This window comes from Giraffa tippelskirchi, chromosome 4 (assembly GCF_054371585.1).
Source record: "Giraffa tippelskirchi isolate mGirTip1 chromosome 4, T2T-mGirTip1v1.2.pri, whole genome shotgun sequence".
NCBI lineage: Eukaryota > Metazoa > Chordata > Mammalia > Artiodactyla > Giraffidae > Giraffa > Giraffa tippelskirchi.
The window spans coordinates 196,818,152-196,837,143 of NC_137278.1; the positions used below are offsets into that span (position 1 = coordinate 196,818,152).

At 44.5% G+C, this 18,992-nt stretch overlaps 2 protein-coding genes and 1 non-coding gene across 25 annotated transcripts in view; 1 reads left to right on the forward strand and 2 right to left on the reverse strand.

Moving 5' to 3' along the window:
• Positions 1 to 15,608, reverse strand: part of NCAPD2 (non-SMC condensin I complex subunit D2) — a 26,493-nt gene extending 10,885 nt beyond the window's left edge. For 2 of the 22 annotated variants that reach the window (XM_081588201.1, XM_081588197.1), the window contains exons 1-11: positions 14,733 to 15,533; positions 13,835 to 13,984; positions 7,377 to 7,438; positions 6,835 to 6,910; positions 6,496 to 6,554; positions 5,844 to 6,025; positions 4,489 to 4,631; positions 2,690 to 2,817; positions 2,494 to 2,617; positions 1,308 to 1,455; positions 144 to 341 (exon numbers count right to left, since the gene is read on the reverse strand). In XM_081588201.1, coding sequence (XP_081444327.1) covers positions 144 to 341; positions 1,308 to 1,455; positions 2,494 to 2,617; positions 2,690 to 2,817; positions 4,489 to 4,631; positions 5,844 to 5,933 — 831 coding nt within the window. In that variant the 5' untranslated portion in view covers positions 5,934 to 6,025; positions 6,496 to 6,554; positions 6,835 to 6,910; ... (1 more) ...; positions 13,835 to 13,984; positions 14,733 to 15,533. Of the gene's footprint in view, positions 1 to 143; positions 342 to 1,307; positions 1,456 to 2,493; positions 2,618 to 2,689; positions 2,818 to 4,488; positions 4,632 to 5,843; positions 6,026 to 6,495; positions 6,555 to 6,834; positions 6,911 to 7,376; positions 7,609 to 13,834 lie in introns of all 22 variants that reach the window. The other 20 variants (XM_081588202.1, XM_081588199.1, XM_081588204.1 and 17 more) reach the window with 14 other exon arrangements.
• Positions 6,101 to 6,422, reverse strand: LOC145504140 (small nucleolar RNA U85). Its single transcript, XR_014052122.1, has one exon. It is a non-coding gene; the product is annotated as a small nucleolar RNA U85 (small nucleolar RNA).
• Positions 15,077 to 16,924, forward strand: MRPL51 (mitochondrial ribosomal protein L51). Of its 2 annotated transcripts, none has more exons than XM_081588232.1 (3): positions 15,077 to 15,439; positions 15,903 to 16,013; positions 16,438 to 16,924. In XM_081588232.1, exons 1-3 carry the CDS (start codon positions 15,436 to 15,438, stop codon positions 16,632 to 16,634), a joined length of 312 nt encoding a protein of 103 aa, XP_081444358.1. In that variant the 5' UTR covers positions 15,077 to 15,435; the 3' UTR covers positions 16,635 to 16,924. The 2 variants fall into 2 exon arrangements, with proteins under 2 accessions (XP_081444358.1, XP_081444357.1); XM_081588231.1 differs by lacking the exon at positions 15,077 to 15,439 and adding an exon at positions 15,599 to 15,822.
• The last annotated feature ends 2,068 nt before the right edge of the window (positions 16,925 to 18,992 follow it).

Sequence of the window (18,992 nt, forward strand, 5' to 3'; positions counted from 1 at the left end):
CTGATAGAGGAGGACCTTTACTACTGGCAGTGAAATCCTGAATTCTAGACTCTTCTTTGACACAGCTACACAGCTACTTTCCTTTTTCCTTCAGCCTGCACAAAGGGGTTCTGTGGATGTCTATCACGTCAACGGCCACTCACCTTCTGCTGGACAATTCGGGTGAAGAGCTGCAAAACGCGGCTGCGCACAAAGGAGTTGACGTCGTGGCAGTGGGCCTGCAAGGTGTCCAGGAACTGGTCCCGGGTGTCCCGAGATGCCGCCTCCAGCTGATCGCCACTCAGGACCTGCAGCACCATCTCTGCCATGGCCGCCAGCACAGCGTTGCGCATCATGTAATTCTGAGTGAGAGCGAGGCTGGTGGGGGCTCTGCACCCCCACACTGACTGTCCTTGCCCTAAACTCTTATGCTGCTCAGCATCGGGACCTTAGTTCCCTGACCAGGGATAGAACCCGCACCCCCCTCCACTGGAAGCTCGGCATTCACCCTGAGGTCACTGGAAAAAGCTGAACGCCAGAAGGGCCTTGTCTGCTCAGAAGAGAATGTAGGGACAAAACAAACAAGAGCCCAGAGCAGTACCCCTCCCCGCACCGTGCAAGGAGGTAGCCATGGTGGCAGCTGAATGTGAAATCACATCCATCCACCAACACACATTTGAGAAGCATTAATTACCACCTTGCTTCTGAGGCCTCAAAGCCTTTGATCCTTACTAATAACACTGCCTTCCCTCACAATCCCCTTCCCACAATTCACTGACAGAGAAACAGCAATCATCCCTAGGGCTGACCATGTGCACTGCAGAATCTGATGGGAGAATAGTTCAGGGTTTTTGCCACACCAAGAGCCAGAGAATGGGGTCTTGCAATATAAAGTTATGGTATCAGTACATCAGGTGAATGAGCAGATTATCGTGGTTCTTAACATTCACTGAAGAGAGCTAGTATCAGTTTGGGAAGGAGCCAGGTTAACACTGAGGACAAGAGAAGTGAGACAGCTGATGTGGGAGCATCTGAGAGCCGGGTGGCTGGAAGGAGCTTCATCCTGCAGAATGGATGGACCCAGAACCACAGCCAAGTCTCTCACTGACTTAAGCTGTGGAACTGTCATCTCTCTACCAGGTTGGGATGAAACCAGTGTGATACTAACATGGCCCTTTAATTCAATAAACTTCATCTGCTTCTCTACAAGAAGGAATTGCCACAGTGACTAGCCGACAATTTGACTTCATGTGAAAGTTATTACCTTCATGTTAAGAAACAGCCTTTCAACAATGGACTCACAACCCACTGACCAAGGGCCCACCTACCTCTCCATCCAGATGGTCTAGCAGAATGCACATGCTGGACATCAGGATGGCCGGGATGCGCTCTGCTAGTTCCGTCAGGAAGGTGGCAAAACTCTTTGCACCCATAGGGTCCCGACTCAGCTCCTGGGGACACTTCTGTCCAATCTCTCTACACAGGGGAATAAACACAGCCTGAGCAGCATAACCTAATCACTTAGGTCCTGGCAAGAATTAAGTTGGCATCTAACATCTGAAAGGGGCTTCCTTGGCGGGTCAGATGGTAAAGAATTGAGAGAGTAACAGGTAGGAAGGCCAGAGGTCCCCAAGCGGAAGGAGGAAGTAAACTACAAGTGGCAGACATTTTTTCCCCTTATCTACAACAAAATTAAGAGAGGCTTCTAATAACACCTGGTTCTGCCTTGAGCTAGCCAATTTTCCTTATGGAAATATTTTTCTTAAGCTATGTTAATGAAATGACATATTTGCTTTGGAATCTGCCTTTCTTCAAAATAGTTCCGCCTAAGACTAACCTTTTTTTTCTTTTCTCAAACCTTGGGCTGATAATGGCTCAACAAACCAGCATTCGTGTCAATTGTTTTATGGCCGGGGATGACACATTTTGTGCCATCCTATCTCAAAAATGCATATTGTGGGAGAAGGGCCTGGTGAAACTCCCCCAGCCTTGAGATGTCTCTCTTATCTGATTAGCAGCTTGCTGACAGACATAAAACGCCTTGCTAAAAACTAGCAATGGGGCATTCTTTCTGTCCTCTTCTGATGTCTATGTCAGAAGCTTTCTCTACCTCTATTATACTTTAATAAAACTTCGCTACACAAAAAGCTCCAAGCAGTCAAGCCTCGTCTCTGAGCCCGGATTGAAATCCTCTCCTCCAGAGGTCACGAATTCTGGTGTAACACACAGCTTGCGGCAGCAACCTTTCAGAATCTGCCTGCCAATGCAGGAGTTCAATTCCTGGGTTGGGAAGAACCCCTGGAGGAAGACATGGCAACCCACTCCAGTATTCTTGCCAGGGAAATCCTATGGACAGAGGAGCCTGGCTGGCTACAGTCCATAGGGTCGCAAGGAGTTGGACCTGACTTAGAACAACATCTGAAGGAATGAAGTGTTACACAGAGAATTTGTCTCCAACATTCCTCTTCTCCCTGAGGAAAATGCGAGTTAGAAATGTAGAGAAGGCAGGGTCACCTTACGATCTCTCCTACAATGCTCTTCATTCCGTAATCAGTTGCCCAAAGACTCACAGCTGCCACCAGGATGGATGCCACGTGCTCAAAGTGCTGTAGCATCTGGATGATCTTCACAGTGGCACCTGTGGAGTCCTGCACATGAGCCATGATCTTGGGCCTCGCGAAGGGGTGGGGAAAAGGAAGGGTGGACTCACTCAGCATGTGGTTATATCGTGTTAAAGCTACACCCAGCAGGTGCATTATGGCTTCTCGGGTAGGGCGGTTCTTCTGGTGACTAATGGTGGGGTTCTCCAGGAGGCGGTAGCAGCAGCCAGTAACCAAGCTGAGAAAAGATTGAGATGATGACATCAGTGGTCTGGACTCAATTATACTGCCCTTGCCTCATTCATTCTATCTCTGCTGCTGCAGTCAGGATCTTCTAGTTTCCTCTGCTCTATCACCTGCGACATCTAGCTGCTTTGCTGACCGCCATGTAGGTACTCCCTCCTTTCCACCAGTTATGATGTCTGCACACAAGCTGAATATATGATTAAAGTCAGACAAAATCACTGATGACTTCTCAATGTTGAATGGCCAACTCAGTCCTCATCTTGGCTGAACTTTCAGCTGCATCTGACACAGCTGGTCACTCCCTTTCCCTTGAAACATGCCTCATCAGGCAGCAGGAGCCCAGGCTCCTCTGTTTCTTAGCTGGTTCCTCCTCAACTCACTCTCCTGATGCTGGAGTACCCCGAGGTACAGTCTTTGCTCTCTTCTAGCTATGCTTACTGATTTACTGATCTCATTCGGTCTCACAGCTACAAACACCATTTATATAAATGCATTCCATTCCCAAATGTGTGCTCGAGCTCAGATCTCTCTCCCTTACTACTTTGCTTTGTACATTTCACATCCAAAAGTGACATTACTTGGATGTCTTAACAGGCACCTCCAACTTTCTACATCCAAAGCAGAACTTCTACTTTCCCCTCAAACACACTTCCACAGGCTTTGTTATCTCAGTTATTAGCAGCTTCATTTTTTCAAATGCTCAGCCCAGAACCTCAGGTGAGTCATCCTCGACCACACCCTCCCTCCAACCTCTAATGCATCTGCCAGCTCATCCTGTAGGCTCTCCTTAAGGAACAAGTACAGACTGCAACCACGGCTCCCCATCTCCACTCCCTCTTGGGTCTAAGCTACGGCCATCTCCTGCCCAAGTCACCACCACAGGCTCCTAACTGGTCTCCTGCTTTCCTCCTTTCCCGCCAGAGTCTGTTTTGACACAACAGCCAGAGTGACCTTGTTAAGGCAGCCAGACCACCTCACTGCCCTGCTCGGAACCCCGAGGGGCCCCACCCACGCTGATGGCAAAGGCAGTTACCGTGATGGCCTACGGGGACCTGCAGTTGGCTCCCCCTGCCCTGACCTCACAGCTCAACCCTCACCTTGTCTCAGCTGTCGCTCTAACCTCAATGCTATTACCTATACCTGCTCAGCACGTTCCCTCCTTGGTACCTATTTCCTGCCTGTGCTCTCCCTCCAATTCTCCTCATGGCTCTCAGTACCTCCTCGAAGGCTTTGTTCAAATGTCACCACCTCAAAAAGTCTCGCTAGAGCCGCTGATACAAATTACAGCCCTTTCCCATCATACTTCCCACCCCTTCTGTTTTTCTCCACAGTAATAAACCTGAAAGCATACTACATATTTTGCTTATTTAAAAAATTGTTTTATGCTCTAAAATATAAACTCTTAACAGGATAGAAATGCTGGATTTCAGTGCCTTTAATGATACCAGCCATGCATCTAGGAGATTCTCTGTAAATACTGCTAAGTGAGTCAATAAAGCAGTTTCTAACCTTGTTGTCTACTTCTGAACAACTCAACGTAACCGGCACATGTCGATGTAGTACAGACAGAACTGCAGCATGAAATGAAGCATTTCAAAAGCATCTCTAACACCAGAGCCCTCATTCCTCACGGCCAGCAACCCCTGGCGCAGTCACCACCCACCTGACAAACTCCTCTTCGATTATTGAGTGGTTCCACAAGTGACGGATGTCCAACTGGAGCAGCTGTGTTAAAAGCTGAAGAATTGGTTGCCTCTCTTCCTCCCAGTCAAAGCCATGGGCTGTCTTGGCCCGGGATTTCCTACCCTAAAAAAGGATATATTTAGGAAAAAATGAAGAAGAAAAGAGGATCACAGTCTGTTAGTCTGAGTGCCCAAGCTATCCAGTGTCAAGACAAGGTAGAAGGTAAGACAGAAGGATTACAACTTCCAAAATATAAAAGAGCTGCTTCTCAGTGAAACATACACCATGATACTTCTGAGTACCTTCTCATAAACTTTATTTTTTTTATTTATTATTTTTTTTTTTCATACCAATCTTTATGTATTTATTCACGCATTTGGTAAAAACGTCACAGTCAGGAGTGAAATCATTACAATGACGTAAGTAACTGTACAGACCAACACCAAGTGCAGAGTCAAACTGCCAAAAAGCACAGGAGCAACCCACAGCTCCTTTACTCAAGTGTACTCACGGCACTCGCCCAAACCACCCGTCCCAACAGTCACAGGCGCTAAGTTCCAATGTAACCCAGGGACTCATCCCTGGGGATGAGGAGGGAGACACGACTGATGAAGAGAAGCTGGGACTGTCTGATGTCGAAGAGTGGGGCAGGCATTTCCTTGGCACAAAACTTAGGCCACAAAGAGGTTAAGGGGCTTAATCTCAGGTTTCACTCCTCTTTCAGCAACACAAAAGGGTAGCAAGTGGGGGTGGGGAAATCTGGTCATTCATATTCTAAGAAATAAGGGGAAGGAGGAGGATCTGAAACCTGTTTCCAATGCTCCCAGTCAGAGTGCAGCATGATCATAAGCCCCATTAGCCAGGCCCATCTGATTGTGACTTTATCTGAACAGTGTGGTTTGCCTTAATTTTAACTTGGAAGAGGACGAAAAGCTTTTCACAGGGTCACATGAATCATATCCCCCTTGTATGAGCGTTTCGGACAGATTGCATCTGTCTGCTCACGCAGCTTGTCTGCAGCTCTGAGAGCTTCAGGGAGGTACCCAAACCCCACCCCTCTGCCTTCAGCCTTCCAAGATGGCCAATGTGCAGGCATCAAGTCAAACCCAAAGTGTGAAAAATAATGCCTGAATCAAAACGGTGCTGTCTATACAGTCCAGACTATGGAAAAAAAATCTATTCCATTCCCTAATTCCACGCCCCGGCTCATAAACTTTAAACAAGGACCAAGGGCAGAAAGGGAAAGGATTCTCAGAATCACTGACTTCCATCTTTCCCATCAACTCCCCCATCTCCCCAGACCCCATATTAAGCGAGCCAGGAACACCAAATTACCTTCCCGCCAAGCTCCAGGTCCATGAGACCTGTCTGGCTGCTCATGGTCTCAAAAGACTCCAAGAGGCGTATCAGAACATAGCAGTTCATCTTGAGGGCGTTCAGGTGGGCACTTCTGTCTGACACACTCAAAGCTGCATCATCCAAGATGGCAGGGAGTTCCTGGGAGTGGCGGGACACCACTGCAAAGGGCAGGATCTGGGGTCAGTTTCACTCACTTTCCTCACACCACCCAACTTCAAGGCCCCAGCACTTGCAGCCATCAGATTACCAAAGATCTGTGTTTCATCTCTCAGTGGCCACAGCACAGGCTAAGTCCTCTGGACCCCTGACCCTGATGTCCTGAGCATGCCATATCCCTACTCTCTCACTCGTTACCCCACGTTCTCTCTGGCAACGGGAAGAACAGCCTCCACTGAAGAGAGGCAGCCCACAAGTAGGAAGAATATTGTTGGTCTGCCCTTACAGTGAACACACATTGCTCTGTATCGCCCACCAAGATTACAGACCTAGTAGGTCAGAGGTCCCGGGCTTAGCCAAACCAACTGATTCACCACAGCCTTGATATCATCACATGGCTGATAAAATGCAGGAAACAGCAAACAAACAGCAACATACACTTTCCATCCCCTACCCCCTTTCCCATAAACACCTTTTATCAGGAATTCCAGTGTGTCTTCCTTGAGGCCAGGGTCTATACTTCGAAAGTGACTATGAGGGAAAGAAAGTGCCGGGGGTGAGCCAGGAACCTGCAGAGCCCATTCTAACAGACCATATCAAACCTGAGGAGTCTAATGCTTATAAAAACATGTGAAATCACTTGACTGAATAAATACGGTGGCGAGCTGGGGTAAATGCTCATGAGCAGAAATATCAGCACCCAGAACCAAGTATCAGTGAACTATAACATGGAATTTCCGGACTAACATGCAAAGTTAGGGCAAACAGCCACCAGTTCTTTTTAAAGTACCGGAGGTGCTACTTTACTTACTGCAGAATGCTGTAGATGGTATCGAAATGCTCCAGCACAGCCAGGGGCCCCTGAGCTCGAAAAGCAGTCTGAAATGCTGTAAAGGTGAAAGAAACTGATCGGTACAGAGGGGAGAGGCATTTTTGGTTAATTCTGTTCAAGACAGAAAAAAAATGGAGTTAACTGATTTTCTTGGTAGAATCACTCAAGGACACAGTTCATTTCAATGTAAACCTATTATAATAACAACTGACATTTTGTCCTGTTTTATCAAAACAATTGAGTTTTATTACTTGAGTTTTATTACTCCATCTCTGAGCAAGATGAAGCAAATAGTACTGTGTCTATTTCAAGGCAAAAGAAATTAAATGTCAGAGTAGTTTTGCAACTAGTCCAACTTAACGGTGAATACAAACTCAGAATCTTTTTAGATTCTGAAATGATAAAATAAAAACAGTATAGAGTTCCTGTATTCTTCACCCAGATAATGGTAACATCTTATATTACTATAAAGATCTATTCTAAACCAAAAAATGAACATTAACTTAATGCCAATGACTAACCTCCAGAGCTTGAGTTTTGCCAGCTGTTCTAATTCTATCCTTTTCCGAGGCCAGGAGTCAACCTAGGACACCACAGTGCATTTAGCCATCACACCTCCTTACTTTCCTCCCATCTTTGTCTTTTGACACTTGAAGTGTTGTTTGCCAGTTATTCTGTAGAACGTTCCTCACTCTGGGTTTGTCTGCTAGTTTCTCATGATTAGGTTGAGGTCATGCGCTTTTGGCTAGATCACTGAGAAAGGGAGGTTGCATCTTTCAACCATTATACCCGGAAGGACATGATGCCTTATTACTGGCAATGTTAACTGATCAGTCTGTAGGGTTCCCCAGGTGTCCTCACTGCAAAGTTACTATTTTGCCCTTTGCAACTAATAAGTATCTTACAGGGAGATACTTTGCAACTATGCAAACATCCTGTTTCTCACTACATTCTGCCCCCTAATTTAAGCAAAAATGGATGATTCTTACTTGCCACAAAGATTCAGTTCAGTCCAGTCGCTCAGTCTTGTCCGACTCTGCGACCCCATGAATCGCAGCACGCCAGGCCTCCCTGTCCATCACCAACTCCCAGAGTTTACCCAAACCCATGTCCATCGAGTTGGTGATGTCATCCAACCATCTCATCCTGTCGTCCCCTTCTCCTCCTGCCCTCAATCCTTCCCAGCATTAGGGTCTTTTCCAATGAGTCAACTCTTCGCATGAGGTAGCCAAAGTATTGGAGTTTCAGCTTCAACATCAGTCCTTCCAACGAACACCCAGGACTGATCTCCTTTAGGATGGATTACTTTTATTAAATGGTGATTTGTCTATTTCTATCATTCCTTTTATATTTACTAATGGGAATGCCACTGTATGAGCTATTTCTTTCCCTTCAATACATAACTTATGTCAGAATGGGCTCATGAATGTTTTGTTCATTCTGTGTTTTAATCCATTCCTATTACTTTTTCTTTTGTTGTTCAGACTGTCCCGTACTTGACCACTAGGAGCTCCTTCCACCCAGCCTGCGAAATGCAGGACATACATGTGTGTAGGTAAAAATGGACATACCCCAGTATCTATTTTTACCTCTCTAGTGTATATTAAAAACATAAGTTCATTTATGTATTTGCTTAATCCTAGCATACACATGTAACAGTTTCAGAACTGCTAACCCACACTCCTTTAAAAGATAAATTTACTAACTACCTGATGCTAATTGTGTAAAGCTCTTTCGTATACAGATCACAGTCAAAATGCTGGCTTTCCTAGTTACTTAGTTCTCCAGTCCTTTAGTGTGTTATGTCAAACATTTGCAGTACACTTAGGTTCATCTGCTACCATAGACCTGCTTTGATTTACCACGGGGCTACATTTGGAATAATCTGCTATAAATTGACAACATTGTTAAGTCAAAAATCTAATACTACCTAACCTACTGAATACCACAACTTAGCCTAGTCTACCTTAAACATGTTCAGAACACTTACAATAGCCTACAGTTGGGGGCAAAAATCACCTAGTACAAAGCCTATTTTATAATAAAGTGGTGAGTATTTCTTGTCATTTATTGAATGCTATACTTCCTCAAAGTGAAAAGCAGAATGGCTGTCTGGGTAGAGGATGGCTTTAAGTGTACAGGCTGTTTACCCTTGTGATTATATGGCTGTCCGGGAGCTGCAACTGCTGCTGCTGTCCAGTGTAATGAGAGAGTGCTGTTGTTGTGGCTGTTTAGTCGCTCAATCGTGTCTGACTCTTTTGTGACCCCATGGACTATAGCCCGCGAGGTTCCTGTCATGGGATTTCCCAGGCAAGAAAACTGGAATGGGTTGCCATTTCCTTCTCCAGGGGATCTTCCTCACCCAGGGATCGAACCCGAGTATCCTGCATTGGCAGAAGGATTCTTCACTGCTGAGCCACCAGGGAAACCCCATGGACACAGCCTTGCTACACTTGTATGGAGTTAATTTTTGAAACAAGCTGTAGATCTAGCTCTTTTTGTGGGTGGGGAGGGAAAGAATTCTGTCAAAATCTTTTCTGAGGTACCAAGTTGGCTTGCCTGGAAAATAAAGTTTGAACCTGTACTCCATTATCACTGCTGGCTTGCTGACCTGATTCATCACATTATAGTGTTACACTGTCCAACTATGACCTGGTCCTTTGCAATGTTTAACAAACTATTTTATTTCCCCAACTCCTACTGACTCCTTACACTATACTCACAGCATATCCTTCCCTTTATACTTTTTCTGACCCTTTGCCTCTCTTCTTTTAGTAGATGATTGTTTTCTACTTTACCCAAAAGAATGAGACCCGAAGTAATCCTGCCTCTCAGTCAACAAATCATTCCGCCAACACCTTCCCACTTTGCTTCAGTCTCAAGTGAAAAGATTTTCTGTTCCAATGCTAAGCTGTTCTCACTGCCTTGCCAAAGTCTTATCTCCTTTCTCTCACCTCTGATTTCATCCTTTCCAGGAACACTCTCTTTCTGACAACACGCTCAGGCCCCCACTTCTTTAAAACAAACAATACAAAACCGATCGATGCCTTTCATTTGACTTTGCTCTCATGTCCCTTTAAAATCTGTCTTTCTCAATTCCCTGAAACCTAGTTTTTGAGATTGATGAATCTAACAGCTATTCTTTCAAAGATTACCTGTTACCTACTTTTTATTACATTCACTGATTCTCTCCATTCACACCCCGCTTTACTTCTCCGAAGCATCACCCACTGATCTAGTCTAGTCACACTTCTTACATTTACAATCGGCTTGAACATTTACTAGACTAAGCCACTTAGCTTACCAAGTCTCAGTTTCTTCTTTTGTAAACTGGGAATAATAATAGATCATATCTCGTAGGGCTTTTCAGAATTTTTTGGTAAAGATTAAGTGAGATAATCCATGTGAAGCAGTCAGGACAATACTTGGCACACAATGTAACTCAGTACTTGTAAACCATCTCCCATTCTTACAAACCTCCTTCTGTAATCTAGAAAATACACTAAAGTGAATATGAGAAAGAAACAAACACTGTTAACATCTGGCTAATTTTTTTTTCAGTTTATCTTCTATGCATACTATTACGACTGTCGAGGTCACATCACATATTCATTTCTTTGTTCTGCTTTTCAAAACTTATAAATGTGGCTCGAAAAAACATACAACCATGCCAACTATTCTCATCTCAGGACTTCAAGTAGGCCCTTAGTAAGCCTTTTACAAGTTCCCAGGCCTATCTGCTTTCTTCTAGGCATTATTTCACACCTTTTCTCTGCCTATAACAAAACAGAATCGGACAGAAGAGAACCTCCAACTGCGCCAAACTCTGTTTACTGGCAGGCACTATCTGCATCTGGGCCCATATGCTCTGCTTTCTCTTGCACTGCCGTGGATAAACCGTCCTTGCTCTAATAAAACCATCTCCTGCTCCCAACCTCCATCACATAAAGGATGCTTCTCCAACAATCCTTCCCTTTCCCTCCTGCATCATCAACTTTCCCCTCTCAGATTATTCCCATTCAGCATGTGTGCATGTGTGCTCAGGCACTTCAGTCGTGTTCAACTCTTTGCAACACCATGAACTGTACCCTGCTGGGCTCTTCTGTCCATGGGATTTCCCAGGCAAGAATATTGGAGTGGGTTGCCATTTCCTCCTCCAGGGGATCTTCCTGGCCCAGGGATGGAAGCCAAGTCTCTTACACCTCCTGAATAGGCAGGTGGGTTCTTTACCACCAGTGTCACCTAGGAAGCCCTGCATTAAGCATAAACACATGTAATGTTGCTCATCTTAAAAAAAAAATACTAAGTCCTCTCCTGACTCTGTTTGCCCCGCTAGCTACACCCTATTTCTCTGCTACTCCTTAAAGCCAAAAAACAAACAAAAACAAACAAACAGAAAGGCTCATCTAAACCTACCATCTCTAATTACTTCTTTCATCCCACTTTCTCACAACTGTATTCCAATCAGGCTTTTGACCCTACCATTCTGAAATAGTGTTCATCAAGGTTACCAGCAAGTGCCACGTTGCTAAGTCCAGGGTTAAATGTGCAGCTGATCTCTCCTTTCCCTTTTCAAATGTCTCTTAATTTAGCTTCCATTTAGCATCTTTGCTCACTTTCTGCCTCAGTGACTGGTCCTTAATTTCTTCTATTGGTTCTTTCTCCTCTTTCTAGCCTCCAAATGTTGGGACTGTCTTAGGTCTTACATCTGAAACTGCTTTTCTTCTTCAACTCAATCTCAGGGCTTTAAACACCCTCTATATGTTGAATACTAAAGCCCAAATATGTATCAATAGTTGGCACCTCTCCCCTGAACTCCACAATCATATAACCAACAGTCTAAACCTTCTCCTTTCATACACTGCCCCATCTCAGTAGATGACAACTCCATTCTTCTAGGTGCTCAAGTCAAACAGCCTTATAATCATCCTCAATTCTTTTTCTAACCCTGTAAATCTAATCTAGTCCATCAACAATCCTGTTGACTCTACTTTCAAAATTTACTCAGAATCTAACCTTTTATGATCACCTCTGCTGCTATCACCCCAAGCAAGCTCCCTGATATTTCATTAGCCTCTGAATTAGCCCCTGCTTCTTCCCTTGCCCCTTACAGTCTCTGCTCAACACAGTAGACACCCTTTGTGATGCTATGGACTGTAGTCCACCAGGCTCCTCTGTCCATGGAATTCTCCAAGCAAGAATATTGGAGTGGGTAGCCATTCTTTTCTCCAGGGCAATCTTCTTGACCCAGGGATTGAACCTGGGTCTCCTGCATTGCAGGCAGATTCTTTATGTCTGAGCCACCAAATGTCCATCTGGGGATCTTCTTCAGTCAGTTCAGTCGCTCAGTCGTGTCCGACTCTTTGCGACCCCATGAATCGCAGCACGCCAGACCTCCCTGTCCATCACCAACTCCCGGAGTTTACCCAAACCCATGTCCATCGAGTCGATGATGCTATCCAACCATCTCATCCTGTCGTCCCGTTCTCCTCATGCCCCTAATCCTTCCCAGCATTAGGGTCTTTTCCAATGAGTCAACTCTTCGCATGAGATGGCCAAAGTATTGGAGTTTCAGCTTCAACATCAGTCCTTCCAATGAACACCCAGGACTGATGTCCTTTAGGATGGACTGGTTCTGATTCAGCAGTTTGGGGATGTTTTTTATCCTGCATTTCTAATAAGCTCATAAATCATGATAAGCTCCTAACTAATGATACTAATGCTCCTGAAGACCACATTTTGAGGTTCAAGACTCTAGAATAATCTGTATTACTTCCCACCTGACCTCTTTTTTTCCTAGCATACTCCCCTCCAACCACACTGTCATTTCCCCACCTCAGGGCCTCAGGACTGGCTTTTCCTATCTGCCCTCCCTTTGGAATCTGCATAGTTAATGTCCTCACTTGTAAGGTCTCTGCTTAAATGTCACCTATCAGCAAGTCTTTTCTTATCATCCAACATAAAATGCCAATCTATAACACACACTGCATTCTTTTTTTATCTTAAAAATTTTTTCTCTTTGGCATTCACAATTTATTACTTGTTGAAAGCCGTGAGAGAAACAATTTTGTCATCTTGTCTGTTTACTACTGTATCCCAGGTGATGAGAACACTTCCTGGCACACAGCATTATCACCAGTAAATACTTGAACCAATTAAATGATCTGATCATGGGTTATTTACAGAATTTATATTTAGGGTTCTAAATGCCCAAAGCAATGCAATTGTTATAAAAGACAGAAAAATCCATTTCTCTACCTCTGCTCATTAGAGCAAGGAGCTGTTATCTGGTAACAATAACGGGAAGGCCAAGAAGAGACAAGCTGCAGTTATATCATAAAGCTGCTTGATAATGAATGAACCCTACTTGCTGTGGGCAATAAAAGACTTAATCTTTACTTTCTGTAACTCTCCAAAGCAATCTAACTGATACAAGACACTTCCAAGCAGTACAGTGACATTCTGCATGGGGTCTTGTTGATAATTGCAGGAATTGTTTGCGGTCATCTATAAGTTTCAGTGTGTAACTGAACTATACATATATTGTACAGTATCGCCACTGTGCACATATGGTTTTTTTCCATCATTGGACATTCCTGGAAATGTGATCTAGACTCTAAAAAACTATTAACCTGAAACAGGTCACGTCAAGTCTCAGACATTCTAGAAGACATCTTCTATAATTCTTAAAACCATCACGACTCTATTCTGGGATATGTAAGAGGTAAACATCAAAAATTAAATTCTCCCCAAAGACTAACCATATACACCAGAACTGTTTATTGCATAACTTAGAGAAAGTGGTTAATGAATATATTCTTCGTGTAACACAACACTACAGAGAAAACAGAAAGTAATAGAAAAGACATGTCCCTCACCCCCATGGAGCTTAGTGGTGTAGTGGAACAGACAGGCAATAGAATCACATGAGGGCAGTTGTTCTGAAGTGCTAGTCACAGTGGCAGCTATGGAGTCTTACCTTTAAGGTGCGATGGAAGATGTCTGATGGACAGTACCTCTTGTACGACATACTGATTCACCCCTCCACTTTTCAACAACTCCTCTGGGGATAAGGGCAGATGGAATTCACATACTTGGGGAGACATCTTTCTCCCAGTGGCTCACAGGGCTGGAAGCCAAACAGCAAATAAGTCAGGGTCTACATCTAAAGGCTGTCTTTTTAATCTGCTTCTTTTACTCTCCTTGAATATACATGCTTTTTAGTTTTGTGTCAAGCTAATAACATTATCTTAAAGGATGTGAGATTAACCCTGGACTAGACTCGAACTCTAATTGTGGCTCTGACACTTGGTCACGTCACTTAACCACCCTGGGCCTCACCTATAAAAAACAGGATTACTGATCTCTGATTACAAAGTTGCTCTCACGATCAAATGAGTCAAGGGATATTAAAATATTTAAAGAACTGTAAAGTGGCATATCAATGCATTTAGCATTGTTATTTCTGTTTTTATGGGAAAACTTCTTAAGTATATAGAGAGGTCTCATCTGAGACCAGAACAGTGACCCAGTGTGAGCTGATGGGTTTCCTGTCTCCAGAACCACAGAACATTAATATTGACTATTTGTCTACTCTGTGCCAGGTTCTATTAGGCTACGCGAACGTCATACCTGATCTAAGTCTCCAAATGCCTATTTCATGGAGTCCATAGTAATTTGGCTCCATTTACAGGTGAGGAAATTGAGACTAAGGAACGTTAAGCGATTTGCCCAAATTCCACTGCGGATCTATGACTGTTTCCACCACGTTGTACCACAAGGACACATCTACTAGACCTCCAGTCTAATACCGCATCCCACTGCCGGATGCCAGATTTTCCCGGCCTCTCCTTCCCCGCTCCCCCAGAACGCCACACCTTACAAGAGAGCTTCACCCGCCGTCCCTCCAACTCGCGTTGTGGGGCTGGAATGAAAAAAAACAAAAAACCAAAAAAACCCACGGAGGGCACAGTATGCACCAATCTGCGAGGCAGCACTCCCGCGGGGAGAGAATCCAGCCAATACCCGCCAGGCAGAGGGAAACATCCGCCACTGAGCCCCGCGCGGCGCGGGCCAAGCCACGAAAATGGATTTCAAATCTCAACGGCCGCAAGGGACCCAATCGCGACGCTCGCGGCAGAGACCGGCCAATCAGAGCGCGGGAGCCTGAAGGCCCGAGGAGGGCGGGACTTAGATTCCAGCTCCCTCCCCCACCCCCGCCGCCCTCGCGGCCGCCTCCTTCCCTACAAAGTCCTCTCTTTCCGCGGTGCCTGCCGGAGATGTCGAGTTCCTAGCGGAGCAGTGGCCGTGCCCCTGGGATAGTGACCCACTCAGTCACCCCCAGGACAGGAGCCGACAGTTACAAGGCTTAGGCTCTAGTCCAGCTTCCGCCATCTCCTCTGCTATGTGACGTCCAGCAGTTCACTTCACTCTCTCAGCCTTAGATTTCCTCCCCGGTCGAATAGGGGGAATAAAAACAACTACAGCGCAAAGTGCTGTGGGGCACGGAGAAAGGAAGCTCTGGGCTCCAGGTTCTGGACTTTCATCACCCTCAGTCGAGGGAAGCCCAAGGAAACAAGAATGGGTGAATTTTCTTGCTTGAAGTTCATTTTTGGGACTCCCTAAACAAGGAGACAACACTCTCCGCTCTTCTAGCGCATTAAAAACTTCCGGCCGGCAGAACGGAAGCGGAGGGGCGGGGCTTGTGGCTGGGAAAGACGGGACTGGGGCGGGCCTTGAGCCCAGAGCTACCTGGGTAAAATCCAAGATGGCTGCATGCAGTTAGTACCCGTGTGACCTCAGCGGAGAAGGTTCTGTTATCTCCTGGAAGGCCACGTCCGGCCCTCCCTCTAGTGCTCGTGCGGTGTTGCCGGGGAGAGACGAGAGCAATGGCAGGGAGCCTCTTTTGGGTGGCAGGCAGGGGCTTATGGGGCCAGGTGCCGCTGGCCTGCAGAAGTTTCTTTCTGGGTAAGTGGCTGATGCAGGACACCCCGAGAGCTGCTTCTCGTAAGCGGCTCAGATTCATTTTCTTTCTTTCCCATCCATAGGTGTTCCCAGATTGTTCCATGTAAGGGTCACCCTCCCGCCCCCCAAAGTGGTTGATCGTTGGAACGAGAAGAGGGCGATGTTTGGGGTATATGACAACATCGGGATCCTGGGTAAGACTTGACTCCGTGGTGCAGAATTTCAGAATTGCAGTTACGCCGTAATGACTGTTTTTTCACCTGTGTGGAAATGGTACCTTGTTGAATAGTAAGAACAAACACTTATCTGGCAGTTTACCTGGCACTCTTCTGTGTCCCTTGCGTGCATTTAACACATTTAACCCTCATAACCTTTCCCCTTTGCAGGTGAGGAACTTCAGGGACAGGGAGGTTAGGTAGTTTTTTCCAAAGCTAGTACGTGATAGTGTCAGAATATGTACCCCAAGCAGTCTTGCTCCAGAATGTGTGGTCTTTATACTGTAGCCTGACTGTCCTGTCTGTAGGTGCTGCTGAGGGAAATGCAGCTGTGGTGAGGGCTTAGCTGTTGGAGGTTGGGTTCTCTCGGATTGGAACTAATGCCTTCTGTCACATTACACAGGAAACTTTGAAAAGCACCCCAAAGAATTGATCAAGGGCCCCGTGTGGCTTCGAGGCTGGAAGGGGAATGAACTGCAGCGTTGTATTCGAAAGAAGAGAATGGTAGGAAATCGGATGTTCATTGATGATCTGCACAACCTGAACAAACGCATCAGCTTTCTCTACAAACGCTTTAATCGACATGGGAAGCACCGGTAGAAGAAAAAGCTGGGAACTGTGGAAGAGGCATGTCTATCACCAGAGAGAAGGGAAAAGTACTTTTCCTTATGAGGAAGGGGATTTGGATGCTCTCAGTGATAATGCGGGACTCCTTTGTAATCCATTATCCACAACTTTAGTTTCCTCTAGATGCTCGTTTTACTCATTCATGCAAGGAGGAAGTGGAACTCATCCCTAACTCTTACAGTTTTAGCTTTGGACTTCACCACTTGCCCCTTGCAGTCTAGCCATACCTGTGGTGTTTAAAAAATAAAAAATCATTGTTGGCATCTTTTGATGTTTGGCCCTTCATATATTGAAAGTGGTCATTTTAAATTGTCCCATAATGCCATGTTAAATGTATTTTTAAAAACATTTCTGCACTGGAATGAAATGTCATAGAAAAGTAGTTATACTTTTACACTATTTTGGTCAAAAAATATTTATTGAGTACCTTTTCTGAGATGAGAACTATAGGAAAAACAGTATAAAATATTCTCCCCCCATGCTTTTCTAGTTATGGGTATAAAGTTATAGTCTCATATGTACACTTTAATATATGAGGCCTTAAGTACCATATGAGTGGTTCCTAAGCCTTATGGATCATCAGAATCTCTGCATAGTTTAACAGTTTAAAAGTCTAGTCCCTGCCCCCAAAGATTGTGATCTTTAGAACTGAGCTGAGTCTTAAGAGTCTTTTTGGGTTGTTGTTTTTTTTTAATAATTAAAATATATCCATCTATATAGGCAGATAGTTCAAAATTATAAAATTACAGAAGAGTAAGATGAAAAGTTTTCTCACAGCTGAGTTTTTTTTGTGTGCTCCATTTCAAGGCAATCATACATGACATTCTTTTTAATCCTTCTGGATATTAATATATACTGTGCGTGTACAAGATTGTTTTATCTATCTATCTACCTATCTTGCTGAAAAACTGAATTCCATGCACATTAAGTTACATTTTCACTTAATGTAACTTAGATACAGTTTTTTGTCCTCACATTATATACCATAATGATTTAACCAACTCCATTTTGATAGACATTTAGATTGTTTTCCAGGTGGTGCAGTGATAAAGAATTTGGCTGCCAATGCAGGAGACGCAAAAGACAGGAGTTTGATCCCTGGGTTGGTTGGGAAGATCCCTGGAATAGGAAATGGCAACCCACTCCAGTATTCTTGCCTAAAAAATCCCACAGATAAAGGAGCCTGGTGGGCTATAGTCCACAGGGTCGCAAAGAGTTGGATGTGGCTGAGCATGCATGCCCAATAGTTTCTAGGCCTTTGCTTTGTCAAAGTATGTCTCCTCTGATTTTAGGGCATTCTCATTTTAACAGCCGGTTTATTTTAATGAGCTGTGTTTGGAAACCACTGATGTGGGTGATAAATAATCTAGATAAGAGAATGCTTTTGGCCTAATCAGGAGCGGCCCCATACAAGAGGATGGATTTTAGTAAGCAGAGAAAGAAGTAGAACATTGCCAGTGAGGAAGAGAAGAGTGATTGGTGGTGCATGGTGAGGGAACACAATTGGTTGGGAGAAGGCTGGGTAGGTCTAGCTGTAATGAAGCATAGTATGACACCAGCTGCTTTTTTGTGTTTTAGATAACTTGCTCAGCTATAAATCAACTTAAATGTTTGACATTACTCAATTGAGAGGAGAAAAATATGCTACAGTTTCTAGAATTGTGTATTGATTAAGGTTAACTTGAGTGTCATCAGTGCCTAGTGTATGTGAAGTGAAAGAAATTGTGAAAGTGTTAGTCACTCAGTCGTGTTCAACTCTTTCTGACCACATGGACCATAGCCCACCAGGCCCCTCTGTCCATGGGATTCTCTAGGCAAGAATACTGGAGTGGGTAACCATTACCCTCTCCAGGGGAATCTTCCCATCCCAGGGATTGAACCTGGGTCTCCTGAATTGGAGGCAGATTCTTTACCATATGAGCCACCAGGGAAGCCCAGTGTATGTGAGGCTCAGTAAATATTTGCAAAATGAAATAAGGAAAGTATTTGATGTGTTGTTTTTAAAGAAATCTTTTATGTGGGTTATAAGTGCTATTTGTGTTTCTTGGAAGGATGTTTTAGGTTGATATGAGTAGTATAGTTTGAGGAGGGGCATGTAGTGTAGAAACTATTGATTAAGAACATGGCCTTTGGGGTCAGACAGAGCTGGGCTTAAACTCAAGCCGAAACACTCTGTGGCCCTAGGCAAAGGAATTAACTTCTATGAGACTTAGTTTTTTATAGTCTGTCAGTTAGGAGCTGTACAATACTTTTCTCATAGGGTTGTGTGAGGAATAAATGAAATTATGCACATAAAATATTTAACACAGTTCGGCAAGTGTAAATGGTAAT

Bases quoted from the DNA above. Each gene is read 5' to 3' on its own strand.
- MRPL51 (XM_081588231.1), top strand. From the start codon at position 15,744: ATGGCAGGGAGCCTCTTTTGGGTGGCAGGCAGGGGCTTATGGGGCCAG. The intron at 15,823-15,902 runs GTAAGTGGCTGA...TCCCATCCATAG, and splicing joins CTGCAGAAGTTTCTTTCTGG to GTGTTCCCAGATTGTTCCAT. The intron at 16,014-16,437 runs GTAAGACTTGAC...CACATTACACAG, and splicing joins TGACAACATCGGGATCCTGG to GAAACTTTGAAAAGCACCCC.